This window comes from Camellia sinensis, chromosome 10 (assembly GCF_055761805.1).
Source record: "Camellia sinensis isolate YWXY chromosome 10, ASM5576180v1, whole genome shotgun sequence".
In the NCBI taxonomy this organism is placed as follows: domain Eukaryota; kingdom Viridiplantae; phylum Streptophyta; class Magnoliopsida; order Ericales; family Theaceae; genus Camellia; species Camellia sinensis.
In genome coordinates this window covers 165,873,106-165,898,852 of record NC_138970.1, presented here as the reverse complement: position 1 = coordinate 165,898,852, position 25,747 = coordinate 165,873,106, and the positions used below count along the sequence as shown (strand labels likewise).

The 25,747-nt window shown below is 33.1% G+C and overlaps 1 protein-coding gene across 4 annotated transcripts; it reads left to right on the top strand.

Moving 5' to 3' along the window:
• Positions 1 to 1,601: 1,601 nt before the first annotated feature.
• LOC114256181 (WAT1-related protein At3g28050) lies at positions 1,602 to 23,935 on the top strand. Of its 4 annotated transcripts, XM_028195785.2 has the most exons (7): positions 1,602 to 1,857; positions 1,932 to 2,000; positions 2,347 to 2,460; positions 13,499 to 13,727; positions 16,162 to 16,320; positions 22,251 to 22,402; positions 23,655 to 23,935. In XM_028195785.2, the coding sequence occupies exons 1-7, from the start codon at positions 1,682 to 1,684 to the stop codon at positions 23,815 to 23,817; spliced, it is 1,062 nt and encodes a 353-aa protein (XP_028051586.2). In that variant the 5' UTR covers positions 1,602 to 1,681; the 3' UTR covers positions 23,818 to 23,935. The 4 variants fall into 4 exon arrangements, with proteins under 4 accessions (XP_028051586.2, XP_082748898.1, XP_028051588.2 ...); XM_082892772.1 differs by lacking the exon at positions 16,162 to 16,320; XM_028195787.2 differs by lacking the exon at positions 1,932 to 2,000 and having other exon boundaries at positions 1,608 to 1,857.
• The last annotated feature ends 1,812 nt before the right edge of the window (positions 23,936 to 25,747 follow it).

The following is a 25,747-nucleotide window of genomic DNA, read 5'->3' as shown; positions in this document are numbered from 1 at the left end:
TCGGATTCAATGTCTGCCATACATGTAATCTGATTTATAAAATTTGTAATCAAATATGCGATTGTAAGTCCTCTATGAATTAACAATCCCAATCCTATACTATAATCCTACTCATTATGAGGCTATTTCATAATGCATTTTACAAAATTCTTAAAAAAAAAAAAAAACTTTATTTATTCTCCACTTCATTAGTATTTCTTCAATTTTATAGAGTCAATTTTATTGTACAAAAAGTATGTGTGACTCTCTTTATAAAAAATTAATCAAAGATGTATGTATACTTTTTATTACTAAATTATGTTAACAAGAAAAAAAGTAAAATAATAAACAATGAAGAAGCATCATAAAACAGTGATCAAATCAATTATACACTAAGATCTGACTAATAGTTCAGAATTTAACAAAAATAATACCAAAAAAAAGAAAAGACTTTATAATTTTTTTTTTTTAATATATCTTAAATTCATTCTGAGTTTTTAATTTGTAATAATAACATGTGTTATGTATACATGTGACATTTCCAAAACCAGATCATTGTTGGGTATATTTCACTTTACACTTTTATATTTACGTCTATTTTTATTTTATTAATTTTTTAATTATCTTAATCAATTATTTATAGTTCAACTCAAATTTTAGTTGGGCCAATTTGTATAATGATGTTTTGCGAACTAACTGAGAACAGTTACCTAATAATAGCAATTATCAAAATCATACTTTAGACTTTGTCAATTTTTGAAATGACACATTATATAACTGAGGGGTTGTTTGGAAACATACTTAAAAAAGACAGAAATTAGTTTTTAATTCATTTTGGATCACATCACCTTTCACATAAAAAAAATCAAAAAAATTTAAAAAATTAAAAAATTAACTTTTAACCATTTTTCTAAAACACCTGAGTCCAATTATAACTTGATTCGAAGTTAATACGATTGATTTTCTTTTATTATTATTTTTTGATAGGAAGAAATTACAAATCAAAGAACAAAAGCCAGAAACAAAACATCAGCCAAAGCATCCACTAAACCATGGGGGACGACGGAGCCAGTCCAAAGGAAGTTGATTTTTGAGGTAGGCTTGCGCAACCCAGTGTGCTGCCTTTTTAGCTGATCTTGGACACCACCAAAAGGAAAATTGCCAATTCACAGCCAAGCATAATGTCACCAATCACAGCCACACAAATAATTAAAACATTATGAAATAAAATGAAACTGAGTGGATAGATTATTTTAGTCTAAAAAAAAAAAATTATTATAAATTATCATACCATTCTCTTTATTTTTATTTATTTTATTTTTATAAAAAATTAAAAAAAACTAATTAAAATGGTTAATTTTCAAACTATTCCTAATTATAAAGTTGGAAAGTGCAAAATATAAGTTGTCCTTCATCGATACATCTTTTGGGTAACTTATTTTGATTTGGAAGTCTGTGTCAGATTGTTTGGTATAATTTCTGTTTATAATTTATTAAGCAGAAATAACTTAAATAAGTTGAAAAAAAATTAATTATTTGAATGTTAGGATAACTTTTTGATTATTAACTTTTAATTAAAAAAAAACTCCACTAAACAGGGTCATTGGGTGCACATGGTGAGAAAGTCTGCTTATAGTTGAAGCCAAAACAGACAAACAGAGACACACACAAAACACAAACAAGAGGAGAGTTGTGGGGAGAGATGAGAATGAGGGGTTTGGAGATAATAGCAATCCTTGGAATAGAGTGGTTGGAGGTTGGGTTGAACACAATAAGCAAAGCAGCCATGAGGAGAGGGATGAACAACTTCATCTTCAATGCCTATTCAACAATCCTTGGTGTTCTCTTCCTTCTTCCTTTAACCTTCTTCTTTCACAGGTGACTCATTCACACCCTCTCCATCAATTCCATCTCTATCTCTCTCTCTCTCTCACATATATATACATATACAGGATGACATCTCCTCCACCCCAGCTCACTTTATCCATATTCTGTAAAATCTGTCTTCTTGGAGCTATCGGGTACGTAGGCATGTATCTATTCAGTTCTGCTGCTGCGGACACACCATTTTATGTGCACTAAAAAATAGTGAAAAATGATAGTATCTCCAATTTTATTCATATTTAATATATTTAGTAATTCTTTACTCTGCCTTTATCAAATTATGTGGATGTAATTTTAGGCCTATTCGAGAAGTGTTTTTTTTTTTTTAATGAAAAAATGTTTAAAAAAATAGAGAAGTAATTTGATCTAATAAGTTAATAAATTAATATATTATTTTTTTTCTTTTTCCTTTCCAAAAAGACCTAATTTTACTATTTTTTCCCCTGTGTTTATTATTTATTTATTTTACTTTTTTGTGTGCAGATACTGTGTACAAATGTTTATGTTTATTGGGATTGGGTATAGCTCCCCAACTATGGCCTCAGCAATGTCCAATCTCACCCCAGCTTATACCTTCATACTTGCTCTGATCTTCAGGTCTGATTTCCATTTAAAATGAAAAAAAATATCACCATCATCATCATCATCATTATCATCATTACTAAGACAAACTATACTCATAGCCTTATTAGTCTTTTGTTATTATGAAAAATATGTGATTCCTCGTAAATAAATCAATTAATAAGAATAAAAATTAATATAGAAAAATTAAATCAAAGGCAACATAAGAATTTTTATGTGGTTCCCTCAATGTGAGGTACGTCCACGGGATCGAAATTTGATTCCACTATCAACCAAAATAAGTTCCAAACGATTACAAACGAGACACTAATGGTCTCACAAAATCACCCTTAAGTGAATTCCAAATAATCATAAATAAATAAGAGGAAAGATCTCACCAAATAGATGAACAAAAATCTTTCGAAACAGAATTGAAGATGACCCAAAATAACAAACCAAATCAACACCGAATTGATTAACCCGAAATCAATTAACCGCGGCAAGCACCATATCAAAACTGTAGCTTCCCCAAAGCAAATTCCACCAAATTGATTGATACACGAAGCACACTCACCGAAAAAGGAATTGCTACTGCTACTTTCTGATTTTTTCCCAAAAAAAACTTAAGCCATATATATATATATGTCTATCTCAATTATTGAGCAATATATATATATATATATATAATTGAGTATTGGGTTTTGTAATCAAACCCTAATTGTATTCAAATTGAATTAGGTTTTCACAAATATAATATATAATAATATATTATACCTAAACCAAGCCTAATTAAAATTCTTTAACAAATCAATTGAGTCCCACACTCCAATAAGGAGGTATACCCAACAATTCTCCCCCTACCGACTTAGGTGGAGAAATCAACCATACCCGCCAAAGTTCGACACTTTAAATGTTTGTCCCTCGACAAAGTCTTTGTCAACATATCTGAAATATTATCATCTGTGTGAACCTTTTCAAGTTGCAACAATTTCGAATCTAACACATCACGAATCCAGTGGTATCTCACATCAATGTGTTTCGATCTCGAATGAAAAGTAAAATTTTTACTCAAGTGAATAGCACTTTGACTATCACAATAAAGCACATATTTTTCTTGCTTCAAACCCAACTCTTGCAAAAATTTCTTCAATCATAACTCTTCTTTACAAGCTTCTGTAATGGCAATAAATTCAGCTTCGGTAGTTGAGAGCGCAACACATTTTTGTAATTTAGATTGCCATGTCACAGCTCCCCTACAAAAGTCATCAAATACCCCGAAGTAGATTTCCTAGAATCAATATCACCGGCCATGTCAGAATCTGTGAACCCATCAAGCATCAGCTTACCATCCCCAAAACACAAACACATCTTCGAAGTCCCTCGAAGATACCTTAGAATCCATTTTACCGCTACCCAATGTTCTTTACCCGGATTAGAGAGAAAACGACTCACCACAGCAACGGCATGAGCAATATCCGGCCTTGTACAAACCATGGCATACATCAAAGAACCAACTTCTGAAGCATAAGAAACTTTCAACATCTCTTCTTTGTCTTTCTCACTTATAGGATATTGATTCGAACTAAGTTTGAAGTGACCTGCAAGTAGACAACCAACCGGCTTTGCTTTATTCATGTTGAACCTCTCAAGAACTTTCTCAATATAGCTTTCTTGAGATAACCAAATCAGCCCCTCTTTGTGATCACAAACAATTTTCATACCAAGAATTTGCTTTGTCGGTCCCAAATCTTTCATAGCAAAAGATTTGCTCAACTCCAATTTCAACCTGTTATTCATGGTAGAATCTTGATCCACAATTAACATGTCATCAACATAAAGCAAAAGAATAATAAATTTGCCATCCGGAAAATTTTTCACAAACACACAATGGTCCGAAGTGGTTTTAGAAAAACCATTATTCATCATGAAAGGGTCAAATTTTTTGTACTATTGTCGCGGGCTTGCTTGAGGCCATACAAACTTTTCTTCAATTTGCAAACAAATTTCTCTTTCCCTTTCTCCACAAAACCTTTCGGTTGCTCCATGTAAATTTATTCTTCAAGATCACCATGAAGAAATGCGGTCTTCACATCAAGTTGCTCAACTTCAAGGTTCATACCTGCAGCCATGCCAAGTACAACCCGAATAGAAGACATCTTTATAACCGGTGAGAAAATCTCGTCAAAGTCAATACATTTCTTTTTCCCAAAGCCTTTCACAACAAGACGTGCCTTGTACCTCAGATTCTTGCCATCATTCTTCAATTTGAAGACCCACTTATTTTTCAAAATTTTTCTCTCCTTAGGCATGGCCTTTTTCCAATCACCTTTCTTTGCATGCTCAATTGCTTCTTGATAGCTCTCAGGCTCCCCTTGATCAGAAATCAACACAAACTCATTGGGAGGATACTTTCTTGAAGGTTGTCGGTCCTTTGTAGATTTCCTCAACTCAAGTTGTGGTAGTGGTTCTTGAGTTGGATGTTCTTCCTCAATTTCGGGCTCAACTTCATTTTGAATAGCATCATCATCTACACCTTCAAGAGGTGGCTGCACATGTCCCCCATTTTCATCATCCACCGAAGATGAAGGAGATGGATCCATGTCAATGAGATCACTATTTTTTGGCTCCGGTTAATCACCTTTGCCAAAGTCTTCAATTGTTTGGTCTTCAAGAAACACAACATCATGGCTTCGAATAATTTTCTTATCGACCGGATCCTACAATCTATACCCAAATTCATCACGCTCATAGCCAAGAAAAATACATTGTCTTGACTTGCTATCAAACTTGGACCTCTCATCTTTTGGAATGTGAACAAAAGCTCGGCAACCAAACACTCTCAAGTGCTCATAAGATACATCTTTACCGGTCCAAACTCTTTCAGGAACATCACCATTCAAAGGATATGAAGGAGACAAATTGATCACGTCAACTGTTGTCTTCATTGCCTCAACCCAAAAGGATCTTGGCAATTTAGTTTGTGAAAGCAAACACCTTGTTCTTTCCACAATAGTGCGGTTCATCCTCTCGGCAACGCCATTTTGTTGAGGAGTCTTCTTAACTGTCTTTTCGTGCCGAATATCTTGGTTGCGACAATACTCATCAAATGGCCCAATGTATTCACCACCATTATCTGATCAGATGCACTTCAATTTCTGTCCTGTTTCTCTTTCAACCATGGCCTGAAAAAGCTTAAATACTTCTAGAACTTGATCTTTATTTTTTAGTAGAAAAGCCCAAACTTTCCTTGAATAATCATCATTGAAAGTAACAAAATAAAGTGCACCACCATGTGATCTAACTTTTAAATGACCACAAACATCCGAATGAATCAACTCCAAAACATTTTCTTTTCTAGAGGCAACATTTTTATGAAAAGAAACTTTATGTTGTTTACCCGCCAAACAATGAACACAAGTTTTGAGATGTGTACCTTTCAAACCGGGTAGAAGCTCTTTCTTGAACAATACTTGCAGCCCCTTTTCACTCATGTGGCCAAGCCGCTTGTGCCACAATTCGGTAGAAGTATCATCTTCAAGTGCATTGACAACATCTTTACAATTTTTCCTTACATCGAATAAAGTGCATGAGTCTTCTTACACTTAGACACTACCAAAGAACCCTTTGTGAGCTTCCATATTCCATCACCAAATTTATTTTTAAAGCCTTCATTATCTAGCTTCCCAGTAGAGATCAAATTGAGGCGAATGTCGGGAACATGCCTCACATCTTTAAGCAACAACTTGCAACCCAAATTTGTTTCCAAGCAAACATCACCCATGCCAATAATCTTGGACAAACCTTCATTACCCATTCGAACAAAACCATAATCTTCTTCGGTGTAGGTAGTGAAGAAATCAACTTGAGAAGTCACATGAAAAGAAGCACTGGAATCAATCACCCAATTGCTCTCTTGGCCCACAAAATTGATACAATCATCTTCACAAATGACCATGAGATCACCATTGGTAGTAACTGTTGTTATGTCTTCTTGCTTCTTATCCACACTTTTGTCACGCCTTTTCTCCTTGTTCTTGAGCTTTCGGCATTCCCACTTCATGTGCCCTTTCTCATGGCAATAATAGCACTCAATGTCTTTCTTTGAAAAAGAACCATCTTTTGATTTATCACGGCTTTGATCACGACCATGAGGAGTTTTACTCCTCCCTCTTGTTTTGCTTCGGCTTCTCACAACAAATGCTTTTGAATGAGAGGAACCTGCTAATTTTCTTCTAGTTTCTTCATTCAACAGGCTACTAGTGACTCGCCCTATTGTGACAACTCCATCGGGCGCCGAATTACTAACCGTCACAACCAAAGTCTCTCAACTTTCGGGCAAAAAACTAAGTAGCATCAAAGCCTGCAACTCATCATCAAAAAAAAATTTCATAGAAGCAAGTTGGTTAACAATACTCTTTATTTCATTCAGATATTCCGGAATAGGGCTGCCCTCTTTATATTTTAAGGCCTCGTTTGGGAACTATCTTTTTTAGCCAAAAAGTCAAAAGTTACTAAATTAGCCAAAAAGTCAACAACTCATACCAAAAAGTCAAATATTCTTTTTTCTCTCTACTTTTTGCACATCTTTTTGTAAAAAGCCAAAAAGTCATCCCAAACATACTAGTTTTTTTTTTGCTCATATTTTAGCCAAATAGCCAAAAAGTTACTAAATTAGCCTGTTCCCAAACGAGGCCTAAATTAACCAACTTACGAAATAGAAAGGTTTTATTTGTAGCTGATTTCCTATCATAAAGACCCTCTAATTTTGTCCATAAATCATGTGCTGAAGTTTCAGTAGCAACATGATGAAGCACACTATCATCAATCTATTGACGGATAACACCAACGGCTTTTCGATTAAGCCTATTCCATTCATCATCTTTCATACCCTCAGGTTTGTCACTATCACCCTCAATGGGTCCATACAAATCTTTACAAAATAATAAGTCCTCCATTTTAATTTTTCAAGTTACCCAATTGCTTCCATTGAAGCTAGACATACGACCCACATTCCCCTCCATTGATTTACACAAATAAATAAACCCAAATAAATCGTAAGCTCTGATACCAGTTGTTAGGGAAAATATGTGATTCCTCACAAGTAAATCAATCAATGAGAATAAAAACTAATGCGGAAAAATTAAATCAAAGGCAACACAAGAATTTTTACGTGGTTCCCTTAATGTGAGTTACGTCCACGGGATCGAAATCCGATTCCACTATCAACCAAATAAGTTCTAAACGATTACAAACGAGGCACTAATGGTCTCACAAAACCACCCTTAGGTGAATTCCAAATAATCACAAATAAATAAGAGGAAAGACCTCACCAAATAGATGAACAAAAATCTTTCGAAACAGAATTGAAGATGATCCAAAATAATGAACCAAATCAACACCAAATTGATTAACCCGAAATCAATTAGCCGCGGCAGCACCAGATCAAAACTGTAGCTTCCCCAAAGCAAATTCCATCAAATTGATTGATACACTAAGCACACTCACCGAAAAAGGAATCGCTACTGCTACTTTCTGATTTTTCCCCAAAAAAAACTTAAGCCATATATATATATATGTCTATCTCAAATATTGAGCAATATATATATATATATAATTGGGTATTAGATTTTGTAATCAAATCCTAATTGTATCTAAATTGAATTGGGTCTCCACAAATATAATATATAATAATATATTATACCTAAACCAAGCCTAATTAAAATTCTTTAACAAACCAATTGGGTCCCACACTCTAATAAGGAGATATACCCAACATCTTTTATTTTTAATTTTTTTTAATTTGGTTCCTAAACTTATAAATTCTAGTTATATTAATTTAGTTTCAAACGCATGAGTCTAAATAATTAACAGAATAATAATAAAATGCTCCTATGCCCTTTAAATTTTATTTAAATTATCTTAAATTTTATTTTTAAGCATTTACCGTTTGGCCAACTCTTGAGGTTGATGTGAAGGATTAAATTGACACAAAACACAAATTTTAAGGGCCATATTTGGACTTTATTACAATTCCATTAATAATTTAGATCACCATTTATACATGGACGATATTGATAAATTTAAAACTTGAAAAGACCATAGTGATAGGGTAGCAAACTTTATAGACCATATATTTATTCTATCCTTACTAATACATACATATATATTTGGTTAGTTTCACATAATATTTTTTACTAGTAATCAAATAAATAAGAAGAAATATCTTTTTTAGAGAAAATATAAAAAAAAAAAATATTATATTGATTTGAAAAAAATAAATAAATTTAAAAGTAGTTCATATGCTTTTTTACTAAATTTACAGGGTTAATTAATTACCTTTTCAGTTCTCAAAATATGAGTTTTGTATCATTTTGTTACTTTTTTTTTTTTATCGGCAATATCATTTTGTTACTTAATGTTTAAATTGTGTCAATATGTTTCATAATATATATATATATATATATAATGTTTCAATTTAGTACTTTAATAATTAATTTTTGTCTATTAGCAATTTTAGATTAAGAATCTCAAACACTTTTATCCTTGTCACCTTTTCTCTTATTTTTGTTTAGAAAATGAATTTGTATATATAAGGATTTGAAAAAAAAAAAAAAAAAAATTCAACTATATTTCATCCATTCATCCATTATTTATTTTATTTTATTTTTTTAATTGTTATTTTTTTAACGTTTTTAAAATTTTATATTCAAATCAATTATCCAAAACTCTCTTACGTGGGACTCTCATATCCTCTTGGCTTCCGTCCAAAATCATCTTACAAAATATCTAGCTAGCTTTTGTCGGTTTGTTAACTCTTCTCTCTTTAGTTGCATTCATTCCAATCAAAGGAAAGCCATTGATGTTTAAATATACTATTTCAAAATTAATAATTTATAATATGGTAACGAAGTCTGATAAATTATAATGACAAGTCATGTGTAAATAAAAAATTTAAATTAGATTTTGCACTAAAATAATGTGAACAATTCTTACATCCCAACATTTGAAACATAAATTTGAATCAAGTAGCAATTCCCTCCATTTGCATAACTGATTTCGAATATTAACAAAGAATAGCAACTTGACAATATTAGTTATATTTAACATTATTATATTTTTATCAAAATTTTACGTTAGTCTTTCAATTCTAGTCTTTAGCACTTCTACACTTTCATTAAATTTTTTTTTTTTTTATCGTCAAAAAATTTTTTATTGATGAAAATTATCAAACACAAAGATAATACATTAAAAAAGAACAAAAAGAGGTAAATACAAAATGTATCAAAGTAGAAAAAATCGATCCACAAAGTTGATACGGAAAAACAAACTCAATTATGGGCAAGGCAAACACCAAAATTGATAAGAAACCAAAAAAAAAAAAAAAAACACGCTCGAGGACTTCTCTAGCTAAAGCAAAAAGCAAAACACTCAACTACTGTTAAGATCAAGGGAAATTTTACAATCCTGTTTGGTAGCTCGAAATTCCCAAGGCTCGACTGGTCCGAATATCAAAACGACGTCGTTTTGATATATATATATATATATATTTCTTTTCTCTTTCTCGTTTTTCTGCAGATCTGAAGATTGAAGAAGAAAAGAAGAAGAAGAGGAGAGAAGAAGAAGATCATCGGCCAATAAAAAATCAAAATTAAAAATCAAGAACATCCTCATCGCAAAAATTAGAAAAAAAAATTCTTTGATTGATAGATCTACCAATTCTTTGATTTCTGATTCTTTGATAGATCTACCAATTCTTTGACATCAAGAAAAAAAAAAAAAAATCAAGAACATCATCAACACATCAGCCAACAATTGCCAACAATTTTTTATTTGTTTTTTCTTTCATCTTCAGAACAACATCAAGGAACAAAAAAAAAAAAAAAAAAAATCAAGAACGCCTTCATCATATAGTTTCAGGAAATCTGTTTGGAACATTTCAACAAACAATATGTGAGCATAAGAAAATATAGGTGGTGTAATTCATAATATAATTGAAGGCAAATCCCAGAATTGAAGGAAAACAGTGAAGTCTAAAACAAATCACAAATTGAAGGCAAATTCCAAAATCTATATAAATCGTCGTCCGTCGTTCGCTGTGCACGTCCTTCGTTTGTCCTCTGTCCTCCGTCATGGTTCGTTCTCTTTCGTCCGTCGTTTTCCTCTATCAGATTCGATTCTCTATTGTTTTCCTCTATCAGCTATCGATCGGAAGGTTTTCACACAAATGAGAGGGATGACAAAGATGAGAGAGATAACGAAAGAGATTCACAGAGATGAGAGAGATGAGAGGCAGAGTGTATTTCGTTTCGTATTGAGCTTATAGACACAGATAGGGAGGAGAGAGAAAATATTACTTTTCGGGCCAAGTTCGAGCTACAAAACAATTTTTGAAATTTTAATACACACCCTTTTTAAAAGGGTGTATTATTTACATTCTTAATTATATTATTTTTTTAATTATTTTTTTTATCGGTTAAAGTTAGTTGTTAGTAATTAAATTAAGACCTATATGGGAGTTAGTCTCTTCATCCTATGACTTCGTTTGGGAAGATGAGTTGGATTAGGTTTGAGACTATTTTAGCTATAAAAAGACAAAATAGGTTTTTTAATCCAATAATACAAAATATTACATCCAACCCATAATCTTTACATTCTTTCTCTCACAAAAAGTCAAAAAAATAAAAAAATCCTTCCCAAATGAGACTTTTTAGCCCCAGGTTAAAATAACCAAAAAACCAGCTTAGGGGTTGTTTGAGATGACCTAAATAAGTGTATTTTTTGTCTTTTTACGAAAAGATGTGCAGAAAAGTAGAGAAATGAAGTGATGAAAAAAAGATAAAAACATAAAAAGTGTGTACTTATTTAGGATAGCCAAACTTAGCCTTACTTTCCAAACGAACCCTATACAAAGTACCAGGTGTTTAACCCCCCCCCAATTGAACTCTTTTTAGGAAGAGTTGAACCCATGACCTTAAAGACTAAACCCTCAGGCAATGACGGAGTCAGGAAATTAAATCAGAGGGGATACATATTAATTATAATATTGATATTTTTTACAAAAATATTTCACATAAACTCTTACGATTGACTTTAAGAAAGATCCAAAAAGATAAAGTTATTTGTAACTAATGCATCATGACAATACAAAAAAAGTTATGGATACAAGTCTTAAAATAAATTATATAATGATAAAGTAATTTTTTTTATTTAAAATTTAAGTAAAAATTCAATATAATGGTAATACCATGTCATCATTGACACATGATATTATCAATCAATAATAAAGAAACATATGGAGAGTGAACCCACATATCAAATGTAACTAAAAATTCAATAAATTATATATCTTCAAAGTAAGATTAATTATATTTGCATGTCAATAATGATAGATATTACCGTTACATTAAAAAAAAATTATAAAATTTTCATAAATAATAATATGACTTGTCGTAATCTTTTCATTATCAATCAAAACAAACATTATTATTCAAATAATTAAAAAAATGTTATTGACATTTTACTTTAAATAATATTTTTATAACTTTTTTAAAAAAATATTTTTGTCATATTTGTTAATTTTTTTTTTAAAAAAAAAATCCAAAACTAGCGGGGGAACGTGACCCCTGCCTCTCTCTATCTCTGCCCCTACTCTTAAGAACGTCATAATTGCCAACCAAATTGGGTCTAATTAGTTAATTTTTTTCTTTAATTATAATTAACTTTCTTCTTTAAATATAATATTATTTTAATTATAAATCATGAAATTTTAAATTAGATGCAGCTTTCAATAGCAAGTGAAATTTTTTTTTTCCCCTCCAATGGGTTTGTTTTTTATTTTTCTCCAATGGCCTTGTGAAAAGTGTTCACCAGAATGTTTGCTATATGTACAGAAGTGAGACATTATTGAGTGACAAAAAAAGAAAAAAAAGAAAAAAAAAAAAGGGGCAGTCATGTTGGCAGAGGAGAGAGAAACATTTAACACTTGACACATTTAAATAGATTTTACTTTCGGTATGGTTTCTGTGCAGTCTTTAATCATATTGAATCGTACTGTTAGGTTTGTGGGAGTCCATCACGAGTCTCGTTTTAATAATCTGAACCGTTCAATGTGTAGAACTTGTCGAGTACTATATGCTTGTAAAAAATCACGTTAATCGGATATCGATAGCTATGTGATCAAATCAGTTTTGTATAAAAAAAATAAACGGTGAATAAATTAACGGTTGAAAAAAATCTGTTTTAATCACATAACTATCGATATCCAATCAACGTGATTCTTTACAGGCATATAGTACTCGACGAGTTCTACATATTGAACGGTTCAGATTATCAAAACAGACCCGTGGTGGGCTCCACAAACCCAACAACACGGTCCAATTCGATTAAAGACTGGACAGAAGCCATTCCCTTTCACTTTTATATTATTGGAACATACATTTATTTTTTAAATTAATAACCACTTAACACGCATAAATAGATGTTACTTTTATTGTTTTTTTGGTCATGTAACACATTTTAACAAATAAATTTAACATTATCACTTTAATGCTTTATGTTATATTTAGTTATATTTTAATTATGACTCAAAAAATATAAAATTAGATCATTTTCTTTTTTAATTATACTAAAAAAATCTTTTTTTTGAGCTCTATGTTCAAAATAGAGGCTCCATCCACTAAACTTCCTTCAATAAGATATTTCCCCAAGCCCCTTCATCCAAATAGAGAGGAGACCATCTCAAAGAAGCTTCATAACTACAATAGAAGATTCATCACCTTTGCTTGAGAGACTAACCATATCTTCTCTGATTCAAGTGCTTCCCAGCAACAGACCCCTTTTACACTTCAGTTTTTCCATCAATTTTTGAAATGACGTTATTCGGCTGGACCCAATTATAACTTTACTCAAAATGTAAAAAATAAAATGAAACAATTAAAATATTAAAAAAATAAAGTGAAATTTGATGTAAAGTACAAGAGTGCAAATTGCAATTTGCCCTTCATTATTTAACCTTACTAGCTAGTGTTTATGAACACTAATTGAATAATGATCTGGATGATATGTGAATAATTAGGATGGAAAAACTAGACATGAAATCCAAGAGCAGTGTGGCTAAGTGTATTGGCACCATAATATCAATCTTGGGGGCATTCACGGTGACTTACTACAAAGGCCCACCAATCATTTTCAATTCAACAAGTTCTGCAAGCTCATCGCACGAGGTTCTTCAATCAGACTGGGGGATCGGAGGTTTTCTCCTTGCTGCTAGTACTTTCTTGGTTTCAGTATTGTTCATTGTCCAGGTAGATACATATCTCTCTCAAAAAAACCAAAAATAAAAAATAAAAAAAAAGGTGACAATTTGGTCCCTTGGAAGTGTACACGTTTAAAAGTTGACAGTAATTTGAATAGAAGGACTAACTAAAACTGAATTTAAAGTGTAGGGGTTATATTGTTCAAATTAAAATAATAGGGATCACAGTAAAATTTGAGTTAAAGGTTAAAAGTGAAATTTCCTAAAAATTATACATTTATCAAAATATTTTAGTGGATGTTCTTTTTCATACAGTTTATAAGTGGATTCTGCCATGTTACATGATGATGGGTTTTAATATTTTTAAATGGAAGATGCTAAATTAATATAAAAAAATTCGCAAAAAAAAAAAAAAAAAAAAAAAAAGTCGTATAGAATTACGTGTCAAATGAGATTTTGTAATTATAAATTATAGTGATGGACTTTTTGATTTTTATTTTTATTTTTATTTTTTTTTTTTTGATCGGCAAAGAAAATCTTTATTGATGAAAGTAACCAAGAAAGATACAGAACATCAATAAAGAGGAGCTTGAAGCTAACAGAAGCTCCAAGCGCCAGATGGTGAGAAACCAACAAACAAGACAAGAGAAACAGAAAAAAGAAAGGCAACCGAAGCTAACAACCAAACTACAGAGGAAAAAAACGGAACAAAGCAGATCTAACACCAAAACTAGGCAGCAGACTACACAACATTTGGACAACCACAGCTGACTGATCAGCATATAATTTGGGGCACTTCACTTCTGAATCTACTGCAGATATGCTTCAAATTTGCACCAACATTATCACCAAAACTCAGCACAGATGCAAAGCTGGATGAAGTCTCCAGGAGCCCAGACACAACTCCCTTGGATCCAACTGACTACACCTCTGCCCTCAGATCAGAGACTACCACCATACCCCACAGATATGCAAACAGCCCAGAGAAGACAGAGGTAATCAGTCCAAAAACAGTCCAAACCAGAACCAAACAGCAACCTGCAACCTGCAGATTAATTCTGACTGAGCCAACAGAGCTGCAGCACCTAAGCTGAAGAGCTACCACCTGCAGCCTAAAGTCATGGCAGACCTGTGGGACTGAAGTAAATCGCACAAACAAACAAACCATACACCTATCCTTGCAACAGAACTGCAGAAGTCACCACTGCTGGAGCATACAGATGGAGCAGATTTGCCTTAAGCTACATTGCCTAGCAACAGCCCAAACAAACAAACCAGACACCTTTCCTTAAGTAAGAGCAGAGATGCAGATGGACACTCCACTGGCTTGACAACTGAATCGCACAGCATTAAGCCTACTGAACCAAATTATGACAAACTCAACACAGACTTCAGAGCAGACCAACTAACCAACCACAAAACCAGAAGCAATTCAGCACTTAATTACACACAGTGACACACTTGACTCAGGTTGAAGATAACATCTTGCACCGAATAGTTAAACCCCTTTAATGATGTAGAAACCCACAACGCGACTCTAGCCTTTATCAGTTCTACCAATGCCTTCCAATTCGGTTGTGCCTTATTAAATAAACAATCGTTTCTGCTTTTCCACACAGACCACATGACTGTTAGAGGTATAATCTTCCAAACAGCTTGATTTTTAGAAATATAGAAAACTAGTTATACAATAGATTAGTCTCATTACTTTCATTTTCTCTTTGCACCCATTTTAAGATTTTATACAATATCTTTTTACACCCTCAACTTTACCCCTTCTTTAACCTCGTATTTTGTCCTAATATCCACACCATTCTCCTTCTCTCTACTGCCTTATTTTTCTCTCCCTTTCTTTGATGTATGGATTCAAGGTAGTAGATGGTGGAATTAGTGGTCGAATTGTAGGGAGAAAAGGTGGTGGTAAGGGCTGGACAATGGTAGAAGAAGAATGTGAGGGGGGCAATAGAGAGAGAAAGGGGGGAGATTGGGATAGGAGGCAAAATCGGGGTAGGGAGGAGAGGACATGAGGGAATCGGAGTGGGGGTAGGCAAGGTGCTAGGAGCTAGGGGTGCTGTGGCAGCTGACAATTGCGGAGGTGGGTGGTAGAAAGGCGACAATGGTGATGGGTGGTTGAAAAATTAGGTTTTAAAATTTTAGGGTTTGATAATTTTACATAAGGATAAAATTATAATAAAGTAAATAAAAAATATGGGGTGTAATCTTTTTTTTTGGAGTGTAGTTACAATCATTGTTTTGAAAATAAATAGTGAAACATATGTGCAACAAAAATCATTGTTTTGAAAAAGAAAAAAAAAAGAGAAATGTAGAGCTCTAATTGAAAACATCATTGCAGTCATTTTGTATCTAAAATACAATTAATAAAGATTACACACAAGAAGTTCTAAATATTATTGTGTGTCAAAGAAAACAAAAACATAACCAACAGATTTAAATTAATATATTTTTTTTTCTCATCTCTTCAGGCTTGGATTATCAGAGATTACCCTGCAGAGTTGATGGTAACACTAATTAGTAGTGCATTTTTGAGTATCTTATCGACCACAATTGCTCTAAATATAGTGAAAGATCCAAATGTTTGGAAAGTGAAGCCAGATATTGAGTTGGTAACCATTGTGTACTCGGTAAGCACATAGAATGTCATAAATTGTGATTTTCGGATTAATTATACTTGGTACACTTGTTTTTTAACTAAAATTTTAGTTGGACCCTTTCACTTTTAGTTATGATAATCAATTCCTTACACTATATGTTAAATTTGTTAAAACCAAGCACAACTACTCTCTGAGAGAACTCCTTTATTAAATTAAAGAACCAACATGGCTATTAAATAGCCTTACATCAAAGCAGAAAGGGAAATAACAACCCACGACTTTACAGCCCTAGAATCGTGGTGCATGACTAAATCTAAACAGAAAATAACTTGCTCCTTAAAACTAGGGATTATTATGCAGGACTTCAAAGCACTACAATCCTAAAAACAAGGAAACCCGAACCCTATCACGTAAAAGATCCTAACAACTTTAACATCCTCCCTTAAACTGAATGCTATCAATATTCAGTTTATCCTTGGATATTCGCAGACACCTATAAGACCACGCATCTTCACGAACACCTCGAGCTTTAGTGGCATTGTCAAAATATCTGCAATTTGCTCATGAGTAGAGCACCGCACCAATTCAATAACTTCATCTTTGATGAGATTTCGAAGAAAATGAAAGCGCACATCAATGTGTTTGCTACGACCATGCATGACTGGATTCTTTGACAGTTTAATAGCTGAGATGTTATCGTAGTGAACCATTGTTGGTTTGTATTGACCATGATTAAGCTGCTCCAAAATCCTTCTTAGCCATACAGCTTGGAAAGCACTAGATGCAGCAACGATGAACTCTGCTTCGGTAGTTGAAAGAGTGACTACTGGTTGTTTCTTAGAAAACCAAGACACTGCACTTGAACTTAGAATAAAAACATAGCCAGAGGTGCTCTTCCTATCGTTCTGATCACCAGCGTAATCACTATCTATGTAGCCAACAAGTTCCTTAGTTCCTCCCTTCTTGTAGAATAATCCAAAACTGACTGCACCTTTCACATACCTTAACACTCTTTTCGTTGCTTGCAAATGAGTCTCAATGGGTTGTTCCATGTATCTGCTAATTAAACTTACTGTAAACATCAAATCGGGACGAGTGGCTGTCAAGTACATAAGGCTTCCCACGATCTGTTTGTAATATGTCCCATCAATCCTTACTCCATTTTTATCCCTAGTGAGTTTAAAGCTAGGAACCATTGGATTGTGCACTGGATTGCACTAGGCCATATTGAATCTCTCCAAAACTCCTGAGCGTACTTCCGTTGACTGATGAAAATACCATCCATCCTTTGCAAAACTTCAATTCCAAGAAAATACCTCATTTTACCAAGATCAGTCATGTCAAATTCCATAATCATGGATTTCTTAAAGTGTTCAAACATAATCTCATCATTACCAGTGAATATAAGATCATCAACATAAAGGCACATAATCAAACCTTTTCCTCCATCAGCCATTTTTAAGAACAAAGTGTGCTCATAAGGGCACTTCTCAAAGCCTTCTTGAACAAAATAGGTCTCTATTCGACTGTACCAAGCTCGAGGAGCTTGTTTGAGTCCATACAAAGCCTTCTTTAGTCAACATACCTTACGTTCCTGTCCCTTTTGTTCATAACCTGGTGGTTGATTCACAAACACTTCTTCATCTATCTCTCCATGCAGAAATGCAGATTTGACGTCTAGTTGGTAAATCATCCAGCTTTTCTGGGCAACAAGTGAGAGGACTACTCAAATAGTATCCAAACGAGCTACTATTGCAAACACCTCAGCATAATCCACTCTATACTGTTGACTGTACCCTTTCGCAATGAACCGAGCCTTGTATTTGTCCACTTCTTCATGTTCATTGAGTTTCATTTTAAAAACCCATTTTACTCCAATTGTCTTTACTCCAAATGGCAGCTCGGTGAGTTCTCATGTATCATTCTTCACAATAGCTTCGATTTCAGCATCCATGGCCTGTCTCCATTTGCTACTCTTCACTGCATCCTCGTATGTCAAGAGATCATGTTCAAAGAATAAGGCTAGATGAGCTACATCGACATTTTCTTCATCGGAGAAGCCTTGCCCACTTACATAATCTTTCATCCACCCTGATGGTATTCGAACTCGTTTTCCATGAAAAGGACTGCCATCACTTGAAGACTCTTCCCTTTCAAGTGAGTCACTTGGAACGGATCCTATGTTTTCAAGTTCATGTTCAGGAGTGCTGTTTGCTTCAGTTTCCTCTCCAAGGCTTTCATTTGTCCCTGCATCTTCATCGCCTTCCCATTCCAAATTAGCCAAAATAGTTTCCTTGTGACTATCATCCCAGTTCCACCTTTGGTCTTCTTTAAAAACCACATCTTGACTCACGATTATTTTTTGAGAAATTGGATCAAATAACCTGTAAGCCTTAGATGCTTCACTTACCCCAAGTAATAGGCATTTCAGACTTTTGGCATCGAGCTTTACTCTTTTGCTATCAGGTGCATGAACATGGGAAATGCATCCAAACACCCTAAAGTGACTTACTGAAGGCTTGAACCCACTCCAGGCTTTTTCTGGTGTCTTGTTTCTCACAACAAGTGTCGTGCTTCTGTTCAAGACATGCACTGTCCAATTCACTACTTCAGGCCAGAAATTTTTTGGGATTTGCTTCTCTGACAGCATGTTGTGCACCATATTCATGATAGTGCGATTTTTTCTCTCTGCGACCTCGTTCTGTTAAGGTGTGTAAGCTGATGTTAATTGCCTTTGAATGCCATTCGCATCACGGAATTGAGTGAACTCTTGTGATGTAAACTCACCCCCACGATCAGTTCAAAGACTCTTTATGAATGCACCGGTTTTTTTCTCAACTCTAGCTTTGTAGGATTTAAAGGTATCAAATGCTTCTGATTTTTTAACTAAGAAATAAACCCAAGTTTTTCTGCTAAAGTCATCAACAAAAGTAATGAGATACCTTTTTTTGATGTTCGAGATTGGTTTTATTGGCCCACATATGTCTGCATGCACTAACTGAAGAATTCCAGATGCCCTCCATGTGCTTTTCTTTGGAAAAGGATCGCGATGTTGTTTTCCTATCAAGCAGTCTTCACAGATGTTCAAAGGAGCCTTCAATTGAGGTAAACCATCCACCATATTCTTTTGTTGGATCACCTTGAGACAATTCCATCTAAGATGACGATGACGATGACGATAACGGCAATGCCAGAGTTGAGTTTGATCTGTGGTTATAGAGGAGAAGCATTTTTCCTCTTTTGGTGGACAGTGACCAAGCACAGCAAACATTCTGTTGTATGCCATCTCGGTGTCCATGATTAAACCTTTTTCAGGATGATAAATCTCGTACTTTCTATGTTGCATGAGCACTGCAAGACCTTTCTCTTGAAATTGACCAATGCTTAGTAAATTGTTTTTCAACTCCGGTACAAAGAAAACTTCAGTAATCACCTGCACAATCCCATTTATCTCCAGTCGAATGTTGCCTTTCCCTTGCACAGTGAGACTCATATCATTGCCCAGCTTCACTTTTTCTTTGAAATTGTTATCAAATTATGAGAATAACTCTCTTTTCCCACACATGTGATTACTACACCCAGAGTCAAGAAACCACAAGTGATCTCTTCCAGCCTCATTGCCATTCATATACGCCATTAAAAGCACCTCTTCACTGCTCTCGACAAAGTTGACCTTTGTATCTCTTGCTTTTTGGGAGCATTCCCACTGAAAATGACCCAACTCATGACAGTGATAACACTCTAGGGTAGATTTATCAAACCTACCCCTACCTCTTCCTCTTCCTCTTCCTCAGTAAGAACCTCTATCACCACCTCTTCTTCCTAGTTGAAGTCTGTGAGTGATCTGAAGGGCTTGTTCATCCACATTGTAACGGCTGATCCGTTGTTCATGCACCAAAAGACTGTTTTGAAGCTCATCTATGGATAAAGTATCCAAATCATTTGATTCCTCGATTGAGCATACAACATAGTCGTACTTTGGAGTCATGGATCTCAAGATCTTCTCGATGATCACCACATCCTTCATCCTTTCACCATGAATTCTCATCTTATTGGCTGTGATGAGGGTTCTTCCAAAATAGTCATTCACCAATTCCCCAGCTTTCATGTGCAACACTTCAAACTCTTTGTGAAGAGCTTGGAGTTGAGCACGTTTAACTCGTGTTGCCCCTTTGGTATTTCTGCTTCAAAGAGTCCCAGATATCCTTTGATGTGCCTTTTTTCAATATTGTCTCCAAAATGGATCGATCAATGGCTTGGAACATATAGTTTTTAGCCTTCAGGTCCTTCAGTTTTTGATACTCAATCACCTTCTTCTGTCCCTCAGTGGGATCTGTCCCTTCCACTGCTGCAGAGATCCCAGTTTCCACCAAACTCCAATACTCCTTTGAACGTAGAAAATTCCCCATTAGCATACTCTAGTGATCGTAGTGTCTATCGAATCATGGGATAGCAGGCTGCACAAAGTTGCTTTCACTTGTTATGTTGTTCTTTCACGCTAATGGCTGTGATACAAGTTGTTGGTCAGGCCCCGTGATAGAGCTCTGATACCATATGTTAAAACCAAGCACAACTACTCTCTCATGCAGAAAGAACTCCTTATTAAATTAAAGAACCAACATGGCTATTAAATAGCCTTACATCAAAGCAGAAAGGGAAATAACAACTCACGACTTTACAGCTCTAGAATCGTGGTGCATGACTAAATCTAAACAGAAAATAACTTGCCCCTTAAGACTAGGGATTATTATGCAGGACTTCAAAGCATTATAATCCTAAAAACAAGGAAACCCGAACCCTATCACGTAGAAGATCCTAACAACTTTAACAAAATTACAATGGCCCCGTTTGGGATGAGTGTTTGGACTAAAATAGTCATATAAGACAAAATATGCTACTTTAGCTAAATAGGACAAAATGTCACATCTAACCAATAACTATTTCATTTTTTCTCTCACAAAAGTCAAAAAAGTCAAAAATCATATTTCAAACGAGGTTTTTTAGCTCCAGGCTAAAAAACAAAAAGTCAACCCACATCCCAAACGAACCCAACGTCACTATTTCATCCATCTAAGGTTAATAAAGCTAATAGAACTTGCTATGTAAGACAAACGTGACATTTTTCCTTCTCATTAGCGCCTTATACTTTGATCAAAATCTCACTTAATTTTTACATTTTTACCAAAATGTCATTTTGATCTCCTTTCACTTTTAATTATTGTCAAACTCATAACGGTGATCTGCCAGAAATGTGACATTGGGACTGTTTGTTGTATCTTACTGATGGTGTAATTTGGTATAATTTCTAGGGTAAATTATGCAAATGGTTATAGTTTACACAATGTGTCAATTTGGTCTCTATTGTTTTATTTTGCTCCTAAATTAATGGATTGTGTCATATTGATCTAATAAATAACGGCTGTTAGATTTGGTGGATGAAAATGTGTCAATTTGGTCCTTGTGGTTTGCATGATATATCAATTTGGTCCCTGTCAAAATCAAGCAAATTAAAATAATAAGGACCAAATTGACATATTGTGTAAACTACAAAGACTAAATTGATACATCATTTGAGTTTTTGTCCACCAAACCTAACAACTGTTATTTATTGGATCAATATGACACAATCCATTAAATTAAGGGGCAAAATCGAGTAAATTAAAATAACATGGACCAAATTGACACATCGTGTAAACTACAGAGACCATTTTCAATTTCTACTTACTGCTTATTAAGTAGAAATACTTTAAATAAGTCAAAAAAAATTAATTATTTAAAAGTTAGGGTAAGGATATTTTTAATTTTCACTTTATGATTATCAATTTATAACTTGTAATAAGGTGCACCAATAGGCATATTCTAGGTGTGAGTTCCAAGTGTAATTAACTTATACAAAATTTTTTGGGTATGTATTTTTGTCTTACAATGTCATTAAAATTGACATGAAACTAAATCTTTAGGGAATTTTTATGGTGTCATTTCGTAACACTGTTCAAACATGGGTTGTGAGGAAGAAGGGGCCTGTATTTGTGACCATGTTTAAGCCACTTGGGATGCTCATTGCTCTTGCCATGGGGATTTCTTTTCTTGGAGATACTCTCTATTTTGGAAGGTACATTTTTTATTTATTTATTTATTTTATTTTATTTTTTATATTTCAGTTTTTTCATTTATATCTCTAAGGTACTATTTGGTTTAATGCAATCGAATAAAAAGTAATAGAAAGGAATGATGAAAAAAATAATATAAAGTACATTATAAATGAAATTATTATTCACCATTATAAATTAATGATCATTTTATAAAAGAGACTAAGTAATAGACCAATGAACCAAATAGAGCAATAAAATGATTAAGTTGAATTTTGGACATTTGCTTTGTGATTCTATTCAGTTGTGTTTTCGAACTCTATTGTTTATTTATTTACTTTTTTTCAAAAGCTAAATTGAGGAAAATAACACAGAAAAAATTATTTTCAAAAATTATTTTTGTCCCAGATTATGAAGCATAGGTATGGGTACGGGTATTGATATTGAGATATTGGTACGAAATGGATATGTGGATACGTTAAATTTTTTTTTAAAACAAAAAAAATAGGATACGGGTGCAGGTATGGCTGGATATATTTGTAAAATATTTATTTTTAATTTGCAGTAATGCAAAAAATAATTAGATGATTTAATCTATTAAGATTCAACTTACAATTCACATTTAATGCCTAAAGTAAATGTACAAATTAAAATTAAATATCATTATATTAAATAATTTACAAATCATAACTTAATTTTAAAATCATACTAAGTATAAAATAAAAATAAAAATAAAAATGAAGTTCAATGAATAATTTTATCTCTATATTAGAAGCAAAATATTATTTTGGCTGAGGGACATTATGTCTTGGATAAATATATTAGGTACGTTTTGATACGTCAAAAATTAAGAAGAAAAAATTTTGGTACACATTTCATATACTTGGTACGTATGCAGAAGTATCATATAAAATATCACTACTTGGTAATTATCAGATATGAATACGACATATTTGTTAAAATACCCATACTTCATACATCCCAGAAAAGAGAAAATCATACAACAAATGATGAGTGATTTTATTTTATTTTATTTTATTTTATTCCTTAACTAGATTTTAAGAAAATATGAAAAAACAAACTCTGAAAAATTATCCAATAGTGTGATGGTTTTTTTTTCTTTTTTCTTTTCAGTGATCCTTAGTTTTTATTTTGAATTACATTTTGATTATTTTAATTTTATACATAATCATTTTTCTATTTAAAATTTAACGACTTCAAATTATTTAAACAATCTCATAAGGAGTAACCTTTGTGGTTTATTTTGTAATGCAGTGTGAGTGGAGGGGTCATAATAGCTCTTGGTGTCTATTCAGTACTGTGGGGAAAGGTTGAAGAAGAGAAGGCTGTGGAGAACACAAATGGAGAACACACTAGCTTTACTTCAACCTCTGATAATAAATTGCCTCTTTTACAAAAGAAAAGTATGGAAATATAGCAACTTTGTGCAAGAAGATGGATTATAGAAAGCCATATCAAACTCATTTTAATGAGTTGCTTCCGTGTGGACCAACTACCATATATATAAATCCATGTTTAATATTGCACTAATCAAACTCAATTTTTTTAACGTTAAGTCAAACTGCACTCACCTCTCTTGAGATTTGAAAAAAATATAATTAGTTTCATATTTTTGACATAATTATAGTAACCTTTCTTTAGACCATTAACCTATTTTCATTAAATAAAATCAATAAAAAAAATACTATTTTAATCATTAAAGTCAATATACGTAAAAGGTTTAAAATACCATCTTTCGTTGAGTTTAATGATTAAAGAAAGAGGCAGAAAGGCAGAGACTAACCTTTGCACCGATATATTTGGTGAGACATGGTCAACCTAGAAAAAATATTGAGCATGTGTAAAGAGAGAATTATGTGAATTTTAAAATTGATTAGCATTTTTAAAGTTTAAAGTTTTATATTATTTTTATTATTTTGATCGGCATTATTTTTGGAAACGACTAGAGCAACTTATCATATTATTTTGAATTTTAGATTTAAAAACATAAATCATTAGTACTCTTTTTATTTTTATTTTTATTTTTATGTAGTTAAATTGTTTTGATCAACAATATTTTTAGAAAAGATGAGGGGGTTGTTCTCAATTTTGGCATTCAAAATCATAGTTAATTAAAACTATTTTTTAGTTTAATGCACTAAACAATAGATTTTTTTTTTAATTTCTATAAAAATTAATAAATTAATTGAGAGTTTGAAACTCGCAATAAAGATAATGTCCTACTCTTCAAAAACATGTTCAATATACAATATCTAACTTTAATCAGGACTCATAACTTCCAATTGAAGCTCAATTTTCATGTAAGACATAAACTCTTGAATTTAACATGAATGTTCCTAAAGCATGCAAGTTTGGGCTCTAATCCTCAAAATTCATGGAGATTTCCTTTTCAATTGAAGAACCATGCAATATGTCAAGTGCAATGTTGTGAAACCCGGACCGGACCGGCCGGTCGAACCGGTTGGACCGGGAACCGGGCCTTCTTCCGGTCCGGTCAACCCCCCAGAACCGGACTAGGAGCAAAACCGGCCTGGAAATGAAAAACCGTCGGACCCGGCGGTCAAACCGGGATAACCGGTGACCCAGACTGGGTTTTGGCGGGTTAGACCGGTGATTTTTTTCTTTCTTTCTTTCTTATATATTTATATATATATATATATATATATTATAAATATATTTTAAAATTTTGACTAAAAATTCTTATTTCAAGAGTCTCCTCTCATAAGGAAGAGTCTCATTGGAAGTTAGAGAAGATTATAAAAGTCTATTCCTATTTATAGGAAAAGATTTTTCAAAAAGAACCTACAAAATTTTATGTGGGATTCAATCAAATTATTTGAAACATATTGATTGGCGGGAGAGTTGAAAATTTCATCTCTCCAAAATTAAACCTAACATTCAATCAATTTGTTTGGAAGGAATGTTTAAAAAATTTAATTTCTTTAAAATAAGTGACTTTTTTTTTATCAATTATGACTTTATTAAATATTATTAATAAATATTATACAACAATTTTTATTTTTATTTGAGTATTTATATATTTTTTTATTTATTTATAATTTATAATTATATAATATTAATTATGACGTCACGGTTCGACCGCTTTGACCCGACGGTTGAACCGGTGACCCGTCCACTCGGTCCCTTTTCCGGTTCGCTCACCGGTCCGGTTTTCAAAACATTTGTCAAGTGTATTCAAACAATTTTCCATGAAATTATGCATGCATGTTGAGTGTGAGAATTAAATCATCCTATTCTTCCATAATAAGACACATATTCTAAACTCCTATTTTCATGAACAAAACTTCTAATTTTTGCATGATTTCTCCTAGATCAACTTACATTCC